Raw genomic sequence first — 22,419 nt, forward strand, 5'->3', positions numbered from 1 at the left:
TTAAACAGATATTTAGGAGATTCAGTAGTTTGGGGGAAATATTACCGTTATATTATAAATGTGTCTTATCTGTGGGCATGTCAACATTAATATTAAGTTGTTATATATATATATATATATATATTGGCTTATTTATCGGCTATCTATGGCATTTAAATAAAATAACCATGATCCCATCCACATTAGGAATTGAGCAAAAGTAAGATTCTTTAATCTCTTTATATTAAATCATGTCTTCTCCCAGGATTTGAGAGAAATTAAATCAGAGAGTACTCTTGCTGTCATTTGGGCCCAATAGGTAAACCTGCATGTATGTGTTTGTGTCTGCATGTGTGTTTACAGGTCCTCTCTGTTGAGTCAAGGATTGGGCTTTAACCCCAGCAACCTGACCTCTTTAAACATTAACATCACTGCGCCAGGTAAGACTTTTCCCTATGTCACAGCACTTGCAGTATTCCACAATATGTTATTATACATTCCTTCACCACTGCTATACCTACCAGAAATAACCCCACATGCTGCTTGTTCCACCACACAGATTATACTTCTCACTGCCGGTTCTGTTGTTTTTTGTATAATTAATTGGCTGAGTAAATATGAATAATGACAAGGACAGATGACATAGTTTGGCCTGATCCAAAAGATTTGTTTTGAATGGTCCAAAAGTCTAATTTAAGGCTGTGGTCACTTTGTATTAAAAAGGGTGATGCCTGACATCCTATCTTTAGAAAAAATAGAAAATTGCAAACCTTGTTTCCATAGCAACAGACTGCTCATATCAGTTCACCTGTCACTCACTTGTGTCTGATGCCTCTTCCTTTATTGTCACTGGATTATCTAACAATAGTGACTTACTGCGGAGGCAAATTTCTCCACTGTTTCCATGTTCATTTTTCTAGTAAACATTAAACCAGTGTCTCCTTTATTAGGATTGGATAGCTAAGTTAACAGTTAATCTCATTAAGTGCTGAACCTTTCAGCTTCTGATGGGGTCCTCTTTTAAAACAGCAGCCAGTATTGTCAATTTGTAATGATAAAAAAAAAGGAATACCTAACGTAGCCATTCCACTTTTTTTTTTATCAACTTTAAGAATTAAATGAAAAATGCCACTGAAAGCAAAAGTATTTCTGTTTTTGTTTGTTTGTAAGAGAAACCATTACCTGGGTCTAAAACAACACAAGCAAAGGACTGAGACATTGTCATAGTAAAAGGAAATACACTTTCAACCTGCCTTTGTTTCACTCTATTTCCCAGGAGTGGTGACAGTCGGTGAGATGCTGAGGAATAAAACAGCCTTCCTCATTGATGTTCAGAAACACATGGATTTCGATCCAGCTGGTCTGCACCTGTTGATGGAAACGATATTACCAAACAACAATTTAGAGGTGAGCCTTTTTTGTGTGGACTTAAACAATTGTATCCTATTTTTATCAGGCCTTTGTCTATATGCTTTGCCTAAGGCTGGTTTTACATGGTGTGAATTACAGTGGTTAAAAAATGTAACCTTTGTTATCAGTAGAGGGTAATCCAGTAACCTTCAGCTAATGGCACAAAAGTTGCATTTTGCACAGCCATATTATTTAATACCAGACCCATCAGGCTAACAAGATAAACTGTATTGCAAGCCTAAGGCCACTGTCTATGGTCTATTTCTCCTAAGCTGACATATCTTGGTAAAATAAAAGGCTATTTGCTTAAAGTATCGAGATTAACTCAGACACTGCTGAAACAAAAAAAGCAGGGAATCATTTATAAAAACTGGTGGTAGCTAATTACTGTTTACACACTTCCTAAGGTAAATTACACCCTGTGTGCGCTTTGTTCATAGCAGACCAATGTGACTCATTAATATCCTTTGAATTGGTACAAACGGATTTACACGATTGCTTACTTAAAAATCTATTGAATTCATATGACACTTCTATGCTTTACTATTCAAAATCTTCATCATTTTCTCTGTATGTATGCTGGATTGCAAACACTTCTTGCCAATCATTTAGTGAGCAGCAAGACCGACTTGTCCCGTACTGTACGACATGTTGATTTTAATAAATGGGGGAAAAACCAAAGCACCTTGTGGTCCTGTTGCCTGTATTAACTGTTCATTTCTTTAAACAGATCCTGTCCTGGTTGGTCAACCTGCGTCATTGCAGCTCCACAGCAGCTTTGAAAATGAAAGAGACAGATTTCGAAATATTGAAGACCTTCTGCTCCTTGTCTGTTGATCAGTGGTACAGCTTCTCAATGCTGATGGCTCGCCATCTCAACATGGAGAAACTCATCTACCGAGTAAGGCTGAATTCTGATTGAGTCTTTTGTCAAAGAAAGAATAAGGTGGTACAACTCCTATAAGTGATTTTCTTCGTTATTTAAAAAAACCCGTAATGATATTTTGTGATGGCCAAAGAAAGCATTGTTGATGGGCTGTAGTAAAACATGTGAAATGAAACAGTGTGTTTGTTTGACATAAGTGTAAGAAAGAAATGATTGAATTGTAAAAGAAAATTCACCAAACAAAGCTCTGCCTCCCTCTCAAATTTATTTTCTGCTTAACGTTTCTACTTTCAAAAAATATTGTTACCTAGAAACGTGTAAAAAGCATACAGTTTTTTGTATTTAACTTTAGTTTATTTCAAGAGTTTACTTCTTGTACTGTTTGAGTATAAGAAGGTCATCTTTATTTCATGTGGGGTTTTACACATTTTTTTCACTCGAGATTGTAAAAAAACATTGAAAATAAATTGTCCTGTGTGGATTTAGGGACTAGTTAAGACAGAAAAAAAGAGCAGTAACAGTTGGGAAATGATAAGATAGCAGCAAGATGTCTTAGTGTTGGTCCTTGTCTTTCAGATGGTGTTGTCTGAAGAATTGCAAGGCCTGTTTGGAGTGATGCTCCAGATGGCTGAGGTTATAACCAACATGATGAACACGTTTCTTCCTGCCGTCGGTCAGCTTCAATCCTTCATGCTCTCCATCCAAAACCTCAACCTGGGGGCCAACAATGAATTTGACCAAGTATGTGTACAGTGCTTTACCTGCAGCTATGTGTGTGTGTGATCACTAAAGGTATGCCATAAATGAGGAGTTCATTTGCAAAAACAAATTCTGTTACAATACTGCAAACTGGTACAGGCAAAAGGCTATGACGTTTTTTTTCCCAAGAGGCCTTCAGTTATGTATTTCTATTTGCATGACAGATAATACATTTTTCGTATATGATGATCATAAAGTATTCAAATTTTCACTCTCTTCCCCCAGATGGTAAGAGGACAGAGGTCAAGCATCTCCAGCAAAGCTACATTTGTCACCCTTTCTCGAGCGTTGTGCAGTAAAGGTATCCTGGCACTGTTCGGAGCGTCTAAACTCTCCGCCATCATGGAATCAAACTCCTCCTACCCCGACCAGGGCAGGAGGGGGGAGATGATTGAGAGGTTCAAGATCCCACAGGATGCCTGTACGTACAATGAGGAAGGGATTTGGGGCTTTTGCAAACCGAATTGCATTGTCTGTGTATTTGTTCTTGGTTTTCAGTGTTTTTTTACAGGATTCCTTTGCTGTCAAAAGCATTTGTAATTAGTATTCTGTTATATATATTTTTATATTATTAAAAAAACATTATGTATGCCTTACAAGAAAGTGTGGCTATTTCGTCTCTGATTCAATCACAATGTTGGGAGTAACAGAGTAGATTTTGTTTTCCTAAGTAGAATTTGAATAGACACTTCAGTTTTTGTTTGCTAACTTCCCAGTGTAATAAAGGAACACAAATAGGAGGATAAGGCTGATTGCATTGTATTTTTCTCATCATCAGCAAACTGCATTAAGTCCACAACTTCATTCATTAATACTATCTTCCAGTATTGTTGGACCTTACCATTTTTAAAGATTTTACACTAGTCTTAGGGATAAATGTGATCTGATATCAATGCTACAGAAACCTTGTGGAAGATTAAAACCCCAAAAAGATGGATTTATGCGTTGTTGGTCTTTTTAAATGGGATTCAAGATTATGAACGCCAGCCTTATACCGAACTGTTAGATTATTTTGACAAAACTAGATATCAACTTGTTTGTTGGACAATTTAAACATCACATTTGTATGGATACTGTATGTCTAATACTCTTCCAATCTCCTGCCCTTGTGTAGCTCCCTTCTGTATGAACATGTACCTGGATATGGTCAACACCACAGGTGGAGCCATCGCCTGGGCCTTCCTCAAACCAATGCTGATGGGTCACATTTTGTATACCCCTGACACACCTGTCACCAGGGCCATAATGGAGAAGGTATGAAGCACATATCAAATATCAAAGTCAGCAGCTTCGAAATCAGAATTCAGTGTTTTGCTCAGTAGGTTTGTAGGGTATTTAAGGTTCAGACTGGAGCCACACAGACCACACAGGAAACAAGGTTGCACTCAAGTTTAAGTTTATTCTCTCTTAGTCCAAAAATGGTGAATTGGAGACAGGACTGGATGAGTGCCAATGATGAGTACCAATGGTTCTACAAAGACAGAAAACAACATTACAATGCTTTGTCCAAAGTAAAATACAAACAGAAATGTTGCCTTACAATCGCAACACATGCCACATCAAACGTAGACAATTCAAACGATATCTAGTCAAGCTTCACATTAACTTCATAATCAACAAGTTAGATCTAATGAACTATTAAACTTACTATTAACATATTAGCAGTTAATACCTAAACATGATCCTCATCAATAAATGAAACTGGACTTACATTGAAATAACTCCAAAAGACACATGGCACACTTCACCAAACAATTTCCAGACGTGTTTAGGGACAAAGAGAGGAAGTCCCGCCCTTACAGGTCTGTATTTAAAGGGTAGGCAATGATTGACAGGTAGATTGTTCACTTGTACCACCTTGTGGAGCGGAGGGGAAATGCACTTGTAGTTCTTTGGAACTTGTAGTTTCTAACAGCCGCCCCCGGAGTTGTGCAGCAAATACGTTACGTGGTTTCTTCTTCAGTGATTTCAGGGAGTGGGATTAATCTGGAGACAGGGCGTATGTATTCTCGACCTTGAATGGTGATTTTAGCACTGCGAACCTTTCCATCTTTTCCAGGGTAGGTTTCGGTTATCCTTCCGATAGGCCAGGATGCTCGAGGTAGCTGGGGGTCAACCAACATCACAACCTGGCCTGAATCCAAATTCTCCTTGTCAGTTTTCCATTTCTGTCTGACTTGAAGGTTTGGAAGGTAGGATCGGATGAAAGCTGACCAGAATTTGTCAGCCAAGATTTGACTGTGACGCCATCTTCTCTTACCAAGAAGTTCACTGGGACAGTAGATTGCTTGGGGAAGAGAAGAATCAGGCCGCCCCATCAATAACATATTTGGTGTAACTGGATCAAGGTCAGCAGGGTCAGAGGAAATGTATGCAAGGGGTTTCGAATTCAGAAGGCCCTCTACTTCAATAAGGGTTGTATGTAGGACTGTCTCAGTTGTTTGTTGGTTTCCCAGTACAACACGGAGGGCCATTTTTATTGATTTGATTTCTCGTTCCCAGCTTCCACCGAAATGGGGGGCAGATGGAGGATTGAATTGGAAGTTGACTTGTGCCCGAGCCAATTGCTGCTTTAACTCTGGGGTCATCGCTTGGAATGCACTTCGCAGTTCCATTTCCCATGCTTGCCATTTCTCCAACAAGCTCTCAGTTTTGATTATGTTATCCCATCCTCTTTCCTGCTTCCATAGGTCCTGCACTATAATCTTTGCACGAGCTGTGAAAGGGGCCAGGTAGCCCAGAGGATCATACTGACTAGCCAGTACCTTGTAGACATTCCTCATTGTTGGCTCATGGTAAGTGATGGACCGGGTTTTGTAGCCCAGCATGTCTGTGCAACAGTTCCATTGGAGGCCTAGAGTCAGCTCTTTGGGGTCTCCATTCTCTGAGAGCCACAGTTCAGTTGTTTTGGACTTTGCATCTGGTGGGAGATGGTGTATTACAGCAGGATTATTGCTAGCCCATTGTCTGATGTCAAATCCACCATCCGCAAGAAGGGGTCTCATTTTGTTAATGAGGGACTTGGCCTCATGAGAGGAAGGGAAGCTTTGGAGGCAATTATCAACATAAAAGCAATGTTGGACAGATTGGAGGACATCCTCATTACTTCCAGAGTGATCTTGGACATGTCTGTGTATTGCATAGGTGGCACAGCAAGGGCTACATGTCGTTCCAAATGGTAAGACTTGCCATTCATAAACAGTGGGTTCCTGGTCCAGTTGCATCCCTCTCCATATAAAGCGCAGTAGAGGTTTGTCCTCATTCAGAAGGCGTACCTGATGGAACATTGCTTTAATATCTCCACAAATGGCAATAGCATGTTGGCGAAATCTGAGAAGGACCCCAAGGAGAGAGGGCCCCAGTGTTGGTCCAGGCAGAAGACATTTGTTCAGATTTTGGCCCATGTATTCAAAAGAGCAGTCAAATACGACTCTGTGCTTGTTGTTGTGTTCAACAATGTGATGTGGGAAATACCAGTGTTCATTTGATTGATCTACCTGGTCGCTGGGAATCCTTTGAATATAGCCAGAGTGCACAAGTTTATCCAGCTCTTCTTGGTATTTCTTTGCCAGTGGGGGATCTTTGGACAGGCGTCTTTCTGTAGCACAGAGACGGGGCAAGGCAGCTTTCTTGGGAGCTCTAAGGAGAGCAGTGTTGGGAGCTCTTAGCAGGGGAGTGGCATAGCGCATTACACCATCTATCTCTACTCGTACTGTTTTGGAATGGAGTAGATCAAGGGCTAGCTTGTCTTGTTTGGACCGTGTAGCTGTTTTCTCATTAACATAGGGCAAGGTGTCAATCTGCCAGAGCCTCTCTACATTACTGAGCAGCTCACTTTTGAAACAGGTAAGAGCGAAAGACAGAGTGTGATGATGAGTTTGGACTAAACCGGCTGGTCCCTGCAGAGCCCATCCTAGCCTGGTATGTACAGCCAATGGGCCACCAGGGGGCCCTATGAGAATTGGCTCTATGGCTGTAATAAGATGAGCATAGTCTGAACCAATGAGTACAAGAGGGCATGCATGTTCAACAAGTTGTAATGGAACATCTCTGAGATGGTGATACTGCTCTTGTAGCTGTCTCACAGGATATGTGTGCTCTGACAGGCCAAGATTGTCTGCAGTGAATGCACTGCTGATAACATGCCTCTGGTTTGGCTGGTTGATAGGGGAAATTTCAAAAGATACGGATGCTCCATGTACTTGCACTATATCTTGTCTTACGGTGCGTAGTGAGATGGTCTCAGGCTGAGCTGTGAGGCCCAAAGACTGAACAGCTTGGGGGAGTAGAATGGACCTGTCAGCCCCATCATCAAGGACTGCATATGTGGTGAAGGTCTTCTCTCCATTGTAGAGACATACATTGACAACTTTCAACATGACCTTATGGGAACGGTTGGGTTTGTCCATGTAAAGGAGCTCTGAGGGGGAGGATGTAAGCATCACTGTGACTGATTTGTTTACATTAACATCATGGAGAATGGTTAGGTGAATCTCCTTACAAATGTTACATGGCCTCTTTAATGTGCATTTGTCAAATTTGTGTGTTCTCCCACATTTACGGCATCTGTCCTTCTCATTGATCCATTTCAGAATGTCATTTTTTGAGAGTTTCTTGAAGTCTGGGCATGAACCAAGAAAATGGTCTCTGACATTACAGTGAGGACAGTAAGGTTTGGGCTTAATTTCTACCTTCTCCTGTGCGCTTGATGTAGTATCCTTTTCCCATGTTGACAGGTAGACAGAGGAGACAGGTCTAGAGGGCCGGCGTTCATTTACAGCTTGTGGTCTTTTGTCACCAATTGTAGGTCTTTCCTGTTTATGGAGTTCAACCGCTCTCTCTGATATGCGTTTAGCTCTTGTCTTTGACTGCAGCCAGGTTGAAAGGTCAAGGAGGGAGTAAGTTCGGTTTGCCTGCCCAGTAATAATGCCACGTTTAATGCAGTACTCAACAAATCCATCTCTATACTGCACAGGGAGTTTGCTAAGCAGTCTGTCGACATGAGAACCACATCTTAATTCAGAGCCATTAGGGCCCTCTAGGGACAGCAGCATTCCCACCAAAGCATGGATGGAAAGGGAGAAATCATCCAGGGCCTCTACATCGCTTATGCGAATAATGGGGGAATTCAATATTGCTCCAATTTCGCTCTGAACAAGGAGCCTTGGCTGACCATATTTCTCCTCAAGCGCTGCAAGAGCTGTGGAATATGGTCTAGCATCATGCATGCTGGATCTGGCCAGTTTGTTAGCACCTGGGTGCTGCAGATGGTCCAAGAGGATCTGATATTTATAATGTTCAGTAAGATGTGGGTGATTTTCAAGGAGGTTGCTAAGAGCCATTCTCAGGAGGGCAAACTCACTCTCTTGACCACTCTTGAACACAGGAAGTGAAGGTCTTGGTATCCCATATGCTGAGGCTATTAGCAGATCCATGTTATTGGGGGGTTGAATATGTGGATAAAGAGCTTGTGGCTGCTGGGATGATGTAACTTGCACTGGGGCAATCTACCAGTCGAAATGGGCCATCTAGGATCAGGCATGGATGCAATATAAGCAGGAGCTTGGACAGTCGCTGACGGTGCAGTTGCACGGTGAATAAGAAGGGAGGAGTGTGGTACACTGACAGAGGCATGGTGACTGGAAGGCTGGGTAGACACACTAGGCATGGACAGCACTGCAGCTTGAGCAGTAGCTACAGGGGGCAAAGGGCAAGACTGAATAGAGCCTATGGACAATGGGGCTGTTTGAGGTGCAGCAACAGAATTGGGAGCTTGGAAAATGGCTACCTTTGGCTCCATAGGTTGAGGCATAGGAAAGGTTTGGGGAACCCTGGGAAGGCCAGGCTGAGGGAATAGAGAATACTGTGAAGCTGCGAGAATTTGATTGTCAGCATGCGGAATTCTTGAGGGGGCAGGAGTGAATATTCTGGATGGAGGCAGATCATAAAAGGAAGAGGTGGCTACATTAGGAGGTGAGGGAAAGAGAGCGGCAGCTCCACAGGGGTCATCAAAGAGGTTTTGTTGAATGAAACTAGTCACAAGCTGGGCTGAGTCAAGCTCTAGTTCTTTCTGGCGAATGCGTCTATTAATCGCAACCTGTCTGACAATTCTCTCTCTGTCCTTGTGCGCCTCTTCCTGCCACTGCTGAGCAGCTTTGGCATTCTTATCAATCAGTTTGCATTGTTCATCCAGGTCTTCTTCCTCCTGTCTTTGTCTTTTCAGCTCCTCCAGCTCATCTTTCTTCTTCTTTGCCTCAAGCATGCTGACTTGGAGGTCACTCAAACAACTAGTGTGGCTACTACTAGAATGCCTACTGGTGTGAGATCTAGCAGGGAGACTAAAGGTCGTTTTTGTACGACCCCTCTTACTATGAGAGCTACGGGAGCCATGGGAAAGTGTATGCGGCCTTTGCGATCGCACAGGAATACTATAGAAATCAGGGGGCCGTGTTTGCCTTTTCGGTCTAGTCCCTGGGTCAAGGGCAGGTGGCTTTAAGACGACTTCACAAGGTACTGATGGCAAAGGGATTTGGTCCTCTTTGTGAGAGGTAGGTAATGGGAGTTTAGGTGAAAGGCTAGGCTCTGTTTGATGAGTGGGTATAGATGGCGTAGGTGATGTTTGCGGGGGGGCTTTATCTTCTGCGTAAAGCTTGGTTGCGTCTAATTCACCTTGGGATCCATCCGCACACTCAGTGGAGGTAGCCTGACCTTCCGTGGTCTCAAGTACAGGGGGCTCATCAGTAGACCTTATCTCGTCTGGTTGTACATCGGCCATTGTCTTCGTGTGGTGTGTGGCTCAGTATCCGGCTCGAAGGACCAATTGTAGGGTATTTAAGGTTCAGACTGGAGCCACACAGACCACACAGGAAACAAGGTTGCACTCAAGTTTAAGTTTATTCTCTCTTAGTCCAAAAATGGTGAATTGGAGACAGGACTGGATGAGTGCCAATGATGAGTACCAATGGTTCTACAAAGACAGAAAACAACATTACAATGCTTTGTCCAAAGTAAAATACAAACAGAAATGTTGCCTTACAATCGCAACACATGCCACATCAAACGTAGACAATTCAAACGATATCTAGTCAAGCTTCACATTAACTTCATAATCAACAAGTTAGATCTAATGAACTATTAAACTTACTATTAACATATTAGCAGTTAATACCTAAACATGATCCTCATCAATAAATGAAACTGGACTTACATTGAAATAACTCCAAAAGACACATGGCACACTTCACCAAACAATTTCCAGACGTGTTTAGGGACAAAGAGAGGAAGTCCCGCCCTTACAGGTCTGTATTTAAAGGGTAGGCAATGATTGACAGGTAGATTGTTCACTTGTACCACCTTGTGGAGCGGAGGGGAAATGCACTTGTAGTTCTTTGGAACTTGTAGTTTCTAACAAGGTTATTTTGTTTTTAAAATGTATTTATTTTTGGTGTATTGGATAAACATAGTGAGAAAATCTTAATAAGAAAAATACAAAAATCATTAAACATAAATCTAGAGTACAATAAAATATGAAAAATATTATGAGAAAAAGTCTTCATGAACTTATGAACTTTATGTTCTAAATCCTCCAAAATCCCTCATTTGTCCTTGTAAAGCTTTTACAGGAGTTATTTTTCAATTTACTTCTTGCTTTTCTAGGGTTTAGTTGCCTTTGTAGTCTTCAAGCACCCCTACTCAAAGGTTCAAAAGGTTCAAAGGTTTTATTTATCATATGCACAGCAGATACAACGTATATAGAATTATGTTGGCAATGAAAATCTTATATCCCAGGCTCCTCCAACAACTCGACATACATAGTGAAAATGAGATAACTAAATTAGTGCAAAAAAGAGAGAAGAATATTTACAATAACAGCAATAAAGATGTGAAGATGTAAAATATATACATATGTAGGATACATTGAAATTATTTAAATATACTGTACAGTAATTTAAATACTTTACGCTGTTGTATGAGGAGGTATAGACCGATGCATATATTATGTATAAACAGATATTTATGGCAGATAGATACGTGTACTATAAACAGATGTGAGTAGACATTCACAGAGCTCAGGAGTTCAGCAATCTTATAGCCTGTGGTATAAAACTGTCTCTGAGTCTGGTGGTCTTGGTCCGGATGCTGCGGTACCGTCTGCCAGACGGCAGCAGACAGAACAGATTGTTGCTGGGGTGATGGGGGTCCTTTAAAATCCTACTGGCCTTCTTCCTACACCGCTGGGTGTAGAGGTCCTCCATGGATGGCAGCCCCGTCCTGGTGATGTGCTGAGCAGTTTTCACCACCCTCTGTAGAGTCTTACGGTTGAGGGCGGTGCAACTGCCATACCAGGCGGTGATGCAGCCAGTCAGGATACTCTCAATGGTGCACCTGTAGAAGTTGCAGAGTATCCTGGAGTCCATGTTAAACTTCCGCAGCCTGCCGAGGAAGAAGAGCCGCTGTCGAGCTGTCTTGGATATGATCCTGGTGTGATGTGTCCATGTCAGGTCCTCACTGATGTTAACCCGAGGAACCTGAAGCTGGCATGTAGTCAACAAGAAATACGGCATTGCAACGGGAATACACATATTTGTATGCGCCACCATCTTCCACTGTGGTACTATTTTGAGCAACTTTCACTTTGTTTTTTTAGTGTACTGCTGACTTCACAGACGAAAACAGCCACACACAGAGTGAAATAGGGCAGGTTATGAAATCTTGCTTACACTCCGCCATTTCAAACATTGTCGTCGTTGTCCTCTTCTTTACAGGCTAATTCCACCTTGCATGAGTTTGGAAATCTAAGGAAGTACTCCGAGGACTGGATTGAATCGTCCAACTACCTTTTGAAGTCTGCCGTGTTACTCAGCCAAACTTTGCCAATGCTGCAGGTATGAAAACTCGGAACTGTCTTTTGAATATCTTATCGTTGCAGCTGGATCGCTTCCATCTCGCTGAAATTCTGAAGATAAACTTTGCAGTGGTCTGCCACGAGTTTCAGCAGCCGAATCTTGATGTTGTGCTTCGTTTCTTCCCACTCCCTCTCAGAATTCCCTCGGCAATTCCTTTGTTCAGAGATTCATTGAGATGCAGACTGACATCAATGTCGACACAATGAAGGAGACGCTCAGCAACTTCTGTGAGTGAGCATTTGAAGGTCTTACTTTTGTAAGCGGCAGATTCCAGGCTCACCTTTATATTCCTCCCTTCCTTTTGCCCGTAAAATATCAGAAAACAGCTGCTTATGTTTACATCGCTATCATCACTTTAACATGCATTCCTTAGGGTGTCTCTTCTGGATGTGATTATATGTGACAGTTCTTTTTTCACAAAGGTCTGACTTTGATGTGCAGGTATTTAATCAGGTTACCTTGAAATGCCAGATCTATCTTTTTAATCCGAGTTAACATAACAGTGCATGACACGGAACGGACACGGGGAAGAATCATTACTTTAATTTGGATTTACAGCAATCAAATCTAAATCTGCACGCTGAATTGCTTTGACCTCGTCACTGCATTTCTAAATGTGTTTTTTCCCCCACAAAGCTAACATGACGGTCATGCTGGAGAAAAACAAACACATAATGAATCAGGTCACCACCTTGTCCACCCTGATGGTGAACCTCTCCTCCTGCATCACATTTGATCGTTACCGTGGCTACGACTCTGCTGATGAGCTCAACGCTGCAGCTCAGCACCTTGCCAAAAACCGGGATCTCTACGCAAGTAAGTAAATATTAGATATAATGGACACGCTTTATGTGAAAAGAGACCCAGGTTCATGATGTCAGTGCAGTGTGCATCCACTAAATGTGATTTATTATTGATATATTCCATCTTATGGCATACTTTTCTGGACTTGTGTCTGTGTTAGAGCTTATCCCTGCCTGAAGCAAAAGCATCCACCACATCAAATGATTGTTTACAGATTTTTATATTATCTATGGTGCTTCATCTTCTATAGATAAGGATTTAAGATGAGGTAACTTCCACCAAAACAGACTAGGAAGCAGTATATCTGATAGAAAAAGAGCATAAAAGCTACTCTTTAAATGTTATTATTTACATTGGGATTTTGCAATCTATCGTTTAGGTGTCATCTTCAAGCTTCCCAAAGACAAGGACAAATCCAACAAGCGTAATGCCAGGGCTTCCTCATCCACATCCACCCTGCCTCCTAAAGTCAGCTACACCATCCGCATGCACATGGACAACGTGATGCGTACAGACAGGGTCCGTGACCCCTATTTTATGAAAGACCACCACATCTCGGCCCGACGGACGCTCCGCTACAACCGGGGCTTTGTGTACCTGCAGGAGAACATCGATCGGGCGATCATAGAGACCCAGACTGGACAGAGAATTGCAGAGACAGCTGTCCAACTGCAGCCCTTCCCCTACCCCTGCCACTACAGGGATGAGTGAGTCCCCTATATACACGGATGCACTCTCACATCCCACACATACATGATAAATAAGCACATACACACACACACACACACACACACACACACACACACACACACACACACACACACACACACACACACACACACACACACACACACACACACACACACACACACACACACACACACAGTACAAACATGCTCCCCGTGTGGATGCATGCATAGTAACCTGAAAGGATCAATGGTGTCTCTGTAGGGAAGTGCATGCATTGATGTGGATTAATGTATGCTCTCTCATTATTAATTTGCCACTTGGGAATGACAGTAAGTAGTCCTTCACAGGAACCTTTTCGCATTATAATTGGCTCCTTCACCATGTTTATAAATATTCACTATTATTGAGCATTCATTTTTGAAGACCATACTCTTGAAGGCCCTCCATGCTCTTCAGGAACACCACTCATCTCAGTAGTATATTTCCAATTCAAAATATGGGCTTGGCATTAAGTTGTGCATCGATACTCTTCGTTGTTTCGAATAAATCATGCTTGACCATAATGCCTATGTTTTTTTCTGCCTGCCCTCGAGTGCTGATATCTCATTTTAGAGGCACCAGCGGGCCAATGTCTCTGGCTGGCTGCCTCTGACCAATTGCGAGATATGAGAAATCTCTCCTCTCCGTCCTACTGATTTATTACTCAGCAAGACAATTTCTGACATGAGCTGTGAAATATAGCTGTGTAGCATGAAAAACCGCATGCTCTAAATTCCTGTGCTTCAGGCTCCAGATATGATCAGGTCAAAAAAATGAAAAATAAAATGGAGAGGCATTTATTTTGCGTAAATAATAACAGGATCAGACTGTCAAAAATCCCCTAACACCTCCTTCGATATTGCTTTTCCATTCCGTGTCTCTGTCAAGCCGGTGACTGAATGATAGCTCTTTTTATTTTCTGTTGTTGACAATGATTGGGTGTTAGGTTTTCTAGAAATTTGACTGACAGTTGGCATCTCTGTATTCCCCAGGTACCTGGAGGCCATCTCTTTTGTCTTCCCTCTCATGTTGATGATAGCCTGGTTGTTGTTTGTGGCTGATTTTGTGAAGAAACTGGTGCACGAGAGAGAGCTGAGACTGCATGAGGTAATGTTTGTGTTTTTTCATATATGCACTCACACAGAAAAACAGCACTAAATAGTAATGTTTCCTCCCCTTGTTCTACATTCATAAGCACCACTAGCAAGCTAACTGTTTTTTAATTTCCTTGTATTCCAATCGTTTTCTTTTTCTTGCTTTTCCCACAGTACATGAAAATGATGGGAGTCAATCCGCTCAGCCATTTCTTTGCTTGGTTCTTGGAGTGCGCCTCCTACTTGGTGCTGACCGTCTCCATCCTCACGCTGGTGCTGAAGTACGGCCACATTCTGCCCCACAGCGATGGCTTCCTCCTCTTCTTGTACCTCTGCAACTACAGTTTGAGCATCCTGTCCTTCAGTTACCTGGTCAGCTCCTTCTTTGACAAGACTTACATCGCCGGCCTCAGCGGCAGCCTTCTGTACATCCTCTGCTTCTTCCCCTTCATTGTGGTCTTGGCCATGGAGACAGATCTCACCTTTTCCCAGAAGAGCGCCTTGGTGAGGAACCCTTTTGAACCTCCTCTTTCATGACTCACCAGTTAAAATTGTGCTCGTACTGTGGTATGTGTAATAACTTACACAGTTCTGGAATTGAATGGATCCGTCATAGAAAAACAACTTTAGTAACAATATGACAAAAAAAGTCCAGCCCTAAAACATGTTTTTTTGTGGGAAAGTCTAAAAAAGCTTTTGCCTCAAGCTGTTTTACTTTGTGATACTTTCTTTTAATTTTGACACATAATTAGCATTGTAGTGGAGGGACAGTAAACATGTTTTCTGTTTGCCTTCTTATGCTGACATAACTTTTTTTAAATGTTGGTGATTATTGTCTGATTTTATCATTAATAGAGGTCACATAATATCAGTGCAAGTTTAAAAGCCTTATTTGCTTTGAACAAAACTATTCATGTTATGTTGTGAAAGTGAAGTACATCACTTCATACTACACAAAGTTGTTGAAAGCACAGAAGAGATGAATGACAGAAAGGCACAAGACACATTTGATGTTCGTTTCTTGCTGCTTATGTTTCTATATGTTGTCTGATTTGTCTCTCATTTTGTTACAGAGTTTGTTCTCCCCAACCTGTTTCAGTTATGCCAGTCAATATATCTCTCGATTCGAGTCCCAAGGAGAAGGTTTGCGCATACATAGTGACTCTTTGACATTATTTTAGTCAGCTGTTTTAGTCAGTGGTAAGCAATGACACATTATCTGTTGGCTTCTTTAGGCATCCAATGGAGTAACTCATACACCTCGCCCATACCTGGAGACACGGCTTCATTCGGTTGGCTGTGCTGGCTGATGCTCATCGACTCCATTCTCTACTTCATCCTTGGGTGCTACATCCGAATGGTCTTCCCAGGTAAACCATAAATTCATAGACGTCTGTATGAATGAGGCCAGTCCTTTGTAATAATTGCTCTGAGATGTTTTATCGCTCATTTGAAATCAGCATGAACTACCATTGCTATAAAAAGTATGTGTAAAGAGCATATAGCTCTTATTTCTCTAACTAGAATAATTGAATCCCAACCTTAAGTTGGTGTTTATTCATTTTAGGATACCAGATAATGTAAATATTGGTAACATTTCAACTTATTGTATGTATTGAAGCAATAATTGTTAGGATTTCGGCCGACACAAACTATACTACTAGCATTCTGTGTCAATGTCTGTAGTATAACTCTATTCATTTAACACACATGGTGCATTTGCTGTATACTGATAAGGGTAGAAGCATATAAGGGCTCATGTATTGCTCTGTACATTTATTTTTGGTCATTTCTTTACCTTTTAGGGAACTATGGCATCGCTTCCCCATGGTACTTCCCATTGAAAGCCTCCTTCTGGGCCGACCTGTGCTGTTGCCTTAGGTCAAACAGTAAGGTGGGCCGAGGACTCCTCTTCACCAACATCATGCAGAAAAACCAGCCTGTGTTCTCCGATGACAAGGGAAAAGGTACAGGGGGGAAAATGAATTTGTACTATCTCTCTGCAGATAATGATAAGCACCGCTGTCTCCTCCGGTGTTGTGTTTTGAAGCAGGAACATGATGTTCTCCCTTTTGTATCATTTTTTTTCTATGACACCTGACTACATTTTTATTCCACCCTCACTCTTCATTTAATTCCCGTCCCCTGTGAGTTTGATTTACTGTTTGGCTCTGTCTCCATTTTCTTTTACAGGCCAGAACACTCTTTCCTCTCAGATCGGGGAGGATTTCTCAGAGCTACCAGTGGGCGTTGCCCTCCATGGTCTCAGCAAGAAGTATGGTGACCAAGTAGCTATCCAAAACCTTAATGTGTCCTTCTACGAGGGCCATGTCACCTCACTACTTGGTCACAATGGAGCCGGCAAAACTACTACCATGTATGTGTGGCATGATTTTTCACTTTATCAGCATGTCGTGAGATGAATGCAATTGCAATTTTGACAATTCATATACTCAATGAGGCGTCTTTTAAATTTGATTTGTGCATCCCTTTAATCAGCAGACCTTTTAAAAGGGTCCGCTGCTGACAGGGAGATTGTTTTGTCTAAATCTGGCACAGCAAATGCAACGTGGAAGAGATTTACCCGACAGGTCTTCATCAGCTGGAGCACTTACATTTACATTTTGAATGTGACTCATTTTGCTGATGCTCTTATCCAGAGCAACACGCAATGAGTGCATCAGCAGAATACATTTCAACAATGTTAAACAAGAAGATATTTCATGTATCCCAATATTCCAGGGCCCTACAAATGATAATTTCACAGGAAAATGCTTTGGAAAAAGTGCACAGAAAAACGAATTGGACAAAATCTAAGGACATTTCCAACGTTTATCAGAATCAGAATCAGAAATACTTTATTTATCCCAAACTGGGAAATGTTTTTGTTGCAGCAGAAAAATACAGAATGAAGTGCAAAATGTTTAGTGTTCTAGGTACAAGATATGAGCAAGTAGTTGAAAAACTAGAGTATTTGAATTATATTTTTATGAAACATGAAATGACTCATAAATGGAATTATCTCATGTAAAAAATGATAATGCTTTGTGCTTAGGTCTCTCCTGACTGGCCTTTTCGCCCCAACTTCTGGCACCATCGAGGTGTACGGCAGAGACATGCAGACCAACATTGATGACATTCGCAAAGAGCTAGGAGTGTGCATGCAATATGACGTCCTCTTTGACCACATGACCACCAAGGAGCACCTCCTGCTGTATGGCCAGATCAAGGCCCCACACTGGTCACAAAAGGAACTGCGTGAACAAGTCCGCACGTGAGTCTATTACAGGGGGCACGCTTAACATCATAATGCACTCCTTCATAAGCCACTGGGTTTTAAAGATTATATCAGGGGTTCTTTTTCTAGTGTCTAGGAAATATGAGCAAGGGTTATGAGAGTCTGACAGTGATTTAGAGACAGTACTTAACACCAGTGACTGGTTACATAGGGAAAAAACCAAGAGCAATATTCAAATAGGGTTATAATCAAACAGATTGTATGAGTACACTGCTGTAATTTACAGAATATCTAGGCTTTGAAGCCAGAAGTCCAATCTGCGGAAGGACTAAATAATTGTTAAACTTGTTATCCTTGAAATAAGCCTCTTTTACATCGCATGCAGGCTGACGAAGCTTTTTTTCTCCAAGCATACTTGGACAAACCTAAAACAACACTTATTTCCCAATTTCCTGATCACATTTTGAGCTCTCTCAGATCAGCTAAAGGGGGCAACCATTTGACAAGAAATGTAATTATTCTGTGGCATAAATAGCTATGGGTTGAACTCCCAGTTGCATCATGAAACTATTTCTGGAGGGTTTCCGCATGACAAGAGGAGCAGTAATAAGCATGAAAGCTACAAGAATGGAACGGTACCTTCCCACTGGTTTCTGTTGTTCAGACATCCTGCTGGGTATCTGATGGAAATGTAACTCAGAAACTTGGTTTTAATGCACAGAAAAGTATGCTAATGTGAGCTATACTGTATGGTAAATGCTATTCATCAACTTCCCAACCAGGATCCTAGAGGAGACAGGCATGTACGCTCACAGACACAAGCTGGTGAGCACATTGTCAGGAGGCATGAAGCGCAAGCTGTCAATCTCCATCGCCTTCATAGGGGGTTCTCGCTTAGTTGTTTTGGATGAACCCACCTCAGGAGTCGATCCATGCTCCAGGCGCAACATCTGGGACATTGTTATCCGGCACAAGAAACGTGAGTACATATGATGAGCAAAAATAGCCCAAAGGAACCAAAAGGAACAGGAAAAAATGTGTAGAAAGAAATCTCACCCCTTGGATAAATGGTTTGGCAATTCTGAAGTAGATAACTTTAGTTCATAACTAATTTTCTGCACACTCGCCTTGCTGCCATAGAAAAGTGAGATGGCCGCTAACCACTAGCTTAAAATGTTCAGCCAGAAATAAAAAAGTTGATAAATATTTATCTAAATGTTGGCAGGCAAATCTGCAATTCCCAGAAACAAAGCCATCCTTTTTCCGATCTTGACTACTGCAGTCCATTTTATACTTGCCGTAATCATGAAGCAATTACCCATCTACAGTTGGTGCATAATGCAGCAGTTTCTTTTTTTGACTTCAGTCTTGATTACCTTATAAGCCCCCCATGGTCTCTCTCTGCATTATCATTAAGATTGTGTTCCTCCATATCAGATCAAATCAGCTGCCATATAGATTCAACAACATGAAAACACAGACAGAAAACTTTGCATGCAGCTCTTTGCTAATCACAAGCGATCCGGTTGTTTAGAATGAAAAACATGTTTTAAAGCACATTCACTCTCTCAAGAGCTCAAAGCACCACACATGAGTTTAAGTGCATATTCTCAGGCTAGCTTTGTGTAATGTGTAATTAATCACATTGCATAATTTTTCTCCTGTCAGACGATAATGAATAAGACATTTTTTGTAATGAAGCTAATCCTTGTTCAAAAAAATATTCAAATGATTTAGTGCACACACTTCTTGCTCTATTATTTTCCACTGGAGACAGCCCCCTCCCCCCTCCCTGCTAAGAGAGAATGGAGTAGAGGAGCAGGAACCTGGAGCCAACTCTAGAGGGCTTTCCCCTGCTCAGGCATCTGACTTTAAATCCAGCATATAATTAACATAAAACAAATCCTGTGTTATTCTTCAGGCTGTTTTAGTATAGAAGGCATTAATGGCAGGGAGACTGCTACATGTAATATAATTGAAGCTGTGGAAGAATATCCTGTGTAATTGGACCTGTCTCAGATGTTAACTGAGGCTTTGCTGCCAGGAGGATCTATTTTAAAATACACTTGCTGCTCCGATTGCTCTTTGTGAGCCTGTTTCTCTGATGATCTATATAAGCATGACACATTTGTGTGACTTTATCTTTGTCATGCTTCTGGTATTTTATTTTGATGTGTGTTTTTGCGATTGTTTGTGTGTGCAGCTACACATCAAAGGATGTTCTTACTAAGGAAAACAAGGAAAAAAGTTGTTGTCCAAAGACAGTTTAATATGCGTCTATGTTGTTCTTTTACCCTTTACAAAACCTTGAACAGCTACAAAGCTTTGCACCCGAGTTTGGCTGGCTATTACCTATACCTGTGTGGATTTCAGGTAGCAGTGGCTTTTTTAATAGTTAAAAGTGAAGGGAATGCTTGAGAAATGGTATAAAATGCATTTTATGTGTGTGTCCTGTCAGGGCGCACTGTCATTATGTCCACTCACCACCTGGATGAGGCCGAAGTACTTAGCGACCGCATCGCTTTCCTGGAGAGAGGCGGATTAAAATGCTGCGGATCCCCCTTCCACCTGAAGGACAAGCTGGGTCAGGGCTACAAACTCACCCTAACCAAGAAGGTATTCCATTTCATTGGCATCCGGTTTCAGGATTTCTTCCCTCAGAGCTGCGTGTTTATTTATTTGTATTTATTTAGTTTGTTTGTTCTACTCCTGGCAAGGAATATAAAATAATTCACAAAGCATGTACACTTTGAACAGTTTATATAGCCCATTACAGAAAAATAGCAGGGAGAAGAAACCTTAATCCTTAATCCTAGAAGTGAGAAGGCAACATATCTCTTAGTCAGACAATTGGAGAATGCACCACCAGCATAAATATTAGCATTCCCTGGTACATTATTATAGTGGAACTGGCCTGTTCATGTAACAAAAATAATTCTTGGCTTTATTTCTGCCACACTAGAGTTGGACACAATCCATATTGCAATAGGGGGATTTGTATCAGATAAATTGGAAAAAAACTGCTAAACAGAAGTAATGCTCTGCTGACTGCTGCAATCTGTCTCTCACTTTTTGTAAATACTAAATAAATATGTATAGTGCCCTTCATGCCAGTAGTTATTTTTGTCTAAAATAAAGCTGCCAGTATTGTGTATTTGGACTGTTCAGGCTTCAATGTCTTCTCTTTGTAGTATAAGTCAGCAAAACGTAAAATGATCAGGGGGAAATAATAGAGCATTCAAAACCAAAAACATAAATAATACATATGTTTATATTTCAAGCCACGGCAGCTGATGGTGGTTGTGGAAAGTAAACCACGGTAATATTGAAAATAAAGCTTTTTATAACCTGTTCCACTTTTCTGTGTGCAGGTTCAGAACCTAGAGTCTGAGCGGATTGACGATGCTGACCTGAAGGTCTTTATCCAAGCTCATGTACCTGAAGCCAGACTGAAGGAGGCCCAGGGTGGCGATCTGGTCTACTCACTGCCCCCCTTTAACTCATCCAATGCTTCCTCCTACCGCTCCCTCCTTACTGCGCTGGACGCCAACCTGGACACTCTGCAGCTGGGAGGCTATGGCATCTCTGACACCACCTTAGAGGAGGTAAGCTCATACACGTCAACACACAAAAACACAGTGTTTACAACGCAGTCAAAAGAAACAACACATTTTGGATATTCCCTGTGTGAAAACACGGTGCTGCTAATAAAGTTGAACATATTGACTTGTTAGAATAATTTTGAGCTTCAAAAACATTGGAACAAAAAGCTCTGTGATGTGAGCAGGTGCTGTTGCTTTTGTTTCTGTGTAGGTGTTCCTCCAGTTGACTCATGGAAACACAGAAGATGGGGCTGAGGATGGGCCGCTGTCTATCTCAGAGACGGTTTCTGACACTGATTCCATTGACAGCTTCCCTTCAGACTCCAGTGGAAGCATTTACAACTTTGGTGACAAGATCAGTGAGTGAAAAAAAACAACTTTCCATAAAGTTTATATAATTTCCTTTTTGGCATTTATAGAACAACTGCTATTCTATTTGACATTGTCAAAGACAAATATTCGAAGCAAACTTCAACTCAGCTGACCTAGTTAAGCAACTTCCATACTCTGATGGATTGTACTGCCATATTTTCTGATATAATCTACCCATTAACCTTTATCCCACTGTGCCCTAGAGGGAAAATCAGGTTTTATCAAAGCAGTAAGACAGTAAGAAGGTAAGTGAATAAGTACATAAATGATTAAACCTCTCGCCACTTCTTCTCAAATGTATCCCAGAGCTTACCGGATCATCCACGATGAGCGGCATTGCACTGGCCTGGCAGCAGATGACAGCCATACTGGTGAAGAGGTTCCACCACAGCCGCAGAGACTGGAAGGGCCTGATCTCCCAGATCCTGCTCCCTGTGCTCTTCATGGTGTTTGCTATGGGCCTGGGCTCCATCAAGAGCGACTTGCAGCACTACCCTGAGATGGAGATCAGCCCTGCGCTTTACAACTTAGGACCGAGCTACTCTTTCTTCAGGTCAGCTCTCATGGAAAACAAAATATAAGGGAGCAGAGGGAGCGGGGGCCCAATAGTAAACAAAGCTAATAAGGATCCTTTTAAACC

The 22,419-nt window shown here is 41.6% G+C and overlaps 1 protein-coding gene across 1 annotated transcript in view; it reads left to right on the top strand.

Annotated features, from left to right (window-relative positions):
- The window catches only part of abca12 (ATP-binding cassette, sub-family A (ABC1), member 12), a 73,940-nt gene that overhangs the window by 29,430 nt on the left and 22,091 nt on the right, over positions 1 to 22,419 (top strand). The window contains exons 34-55 of the mRNA XM_063888325.1: positions 343 to 419; positions 1,256 to 1,386; positions 2,120 to 2,290; positions 2,852 to 3,016; positions 3,260 to 3,455; positions 4,149 to 4,288; positions 11,800 to 11,919; positions 12,077 to 12,167; positions 12,577 to 12,756; positions 13,124 to 13,451; positions 14,466 to 14,580; positions 14,742 to 15,071; positions 15,641 to 15,710; positions 15,803 to 15,937; positions 16,373 to 16,534; positions 16,761 to 16,944; positions 17,623 to 17,841; positions 18,588 to 18,784; positions 20,264 to 20,421; positions 21,177 to 21,410; positions 21,619 to 21,766; positions 22,086 to 22,332. Of these exons, the coding sequence (XP_063744395.1) occupies positions 343 to 419; positions 1,256 to 1,386; positions 2,120 to 2,290; positions 2,852 to 3,016; positions 3,260 to 3,455; positions 4,149 to 4,288; positions 11,800 to 11,919; positions 12,077 to 12,167; positions 12,577 to 12,756; positions 13,124 to 13,451; positions 14,466 to 14,580; positions 14,742 to 15,071; positions 15,641 to 15,710; positions 15,803 to 15,937; positions 16,373 to 16,534; positions 16,761 to 16,944; positions 17,623 to 17,841; positions 18,588 to 18,784; positions 20,264 to 20,421; positions 21,177 to 21,410; positions 21,619 to 21,766; positions 22,086 to 22,332 (3,798 nt within the window). The remainder of the gene's footprint in view (positions 1 to 342; positions 420 to 1,255; positions 1,387 to 2,119; positions 2,291 to 2,851; positions 3,017 to 3,259; positions 3,456 to 4,148; positions 4,289 to 11,799; positions 11,920 to 12,076; positions 12,168 to 12,576; positions 12,757 to 13,123; positions 13,452 to 14,465; positions 14,581 to 14,741; positions 15,072 to 15,640; positions 15,711 to 15,802; positions 15,938 to 16,372; positions 16,535 to 16,760; positions 16,945 to 17,622; positions 17,842 to 18,587; positions 18,785 to 20,263; positions 20,422 to 21,176; positions 21,411 to 21,618; positions 21,767 to 22,085; positions 22,333 to 22,419) is intronic.

Source organism: Eleginops maclovinus, chromosome 7, assembly GCF_036324505.1.
Source record: "Eleginops maclovinus isolate JMC-PN-2008 ecotype Puerto Natales chromosome 7, JC_Emac_rtc_rv5, whole genome shotgun sequence".
Lineage (NCBI taxonomy): Eukaryota > Metazoa > Chordata > Actinopteri > Perciformes > Eleginopidae > Eleginops > Eleginops maclovinus.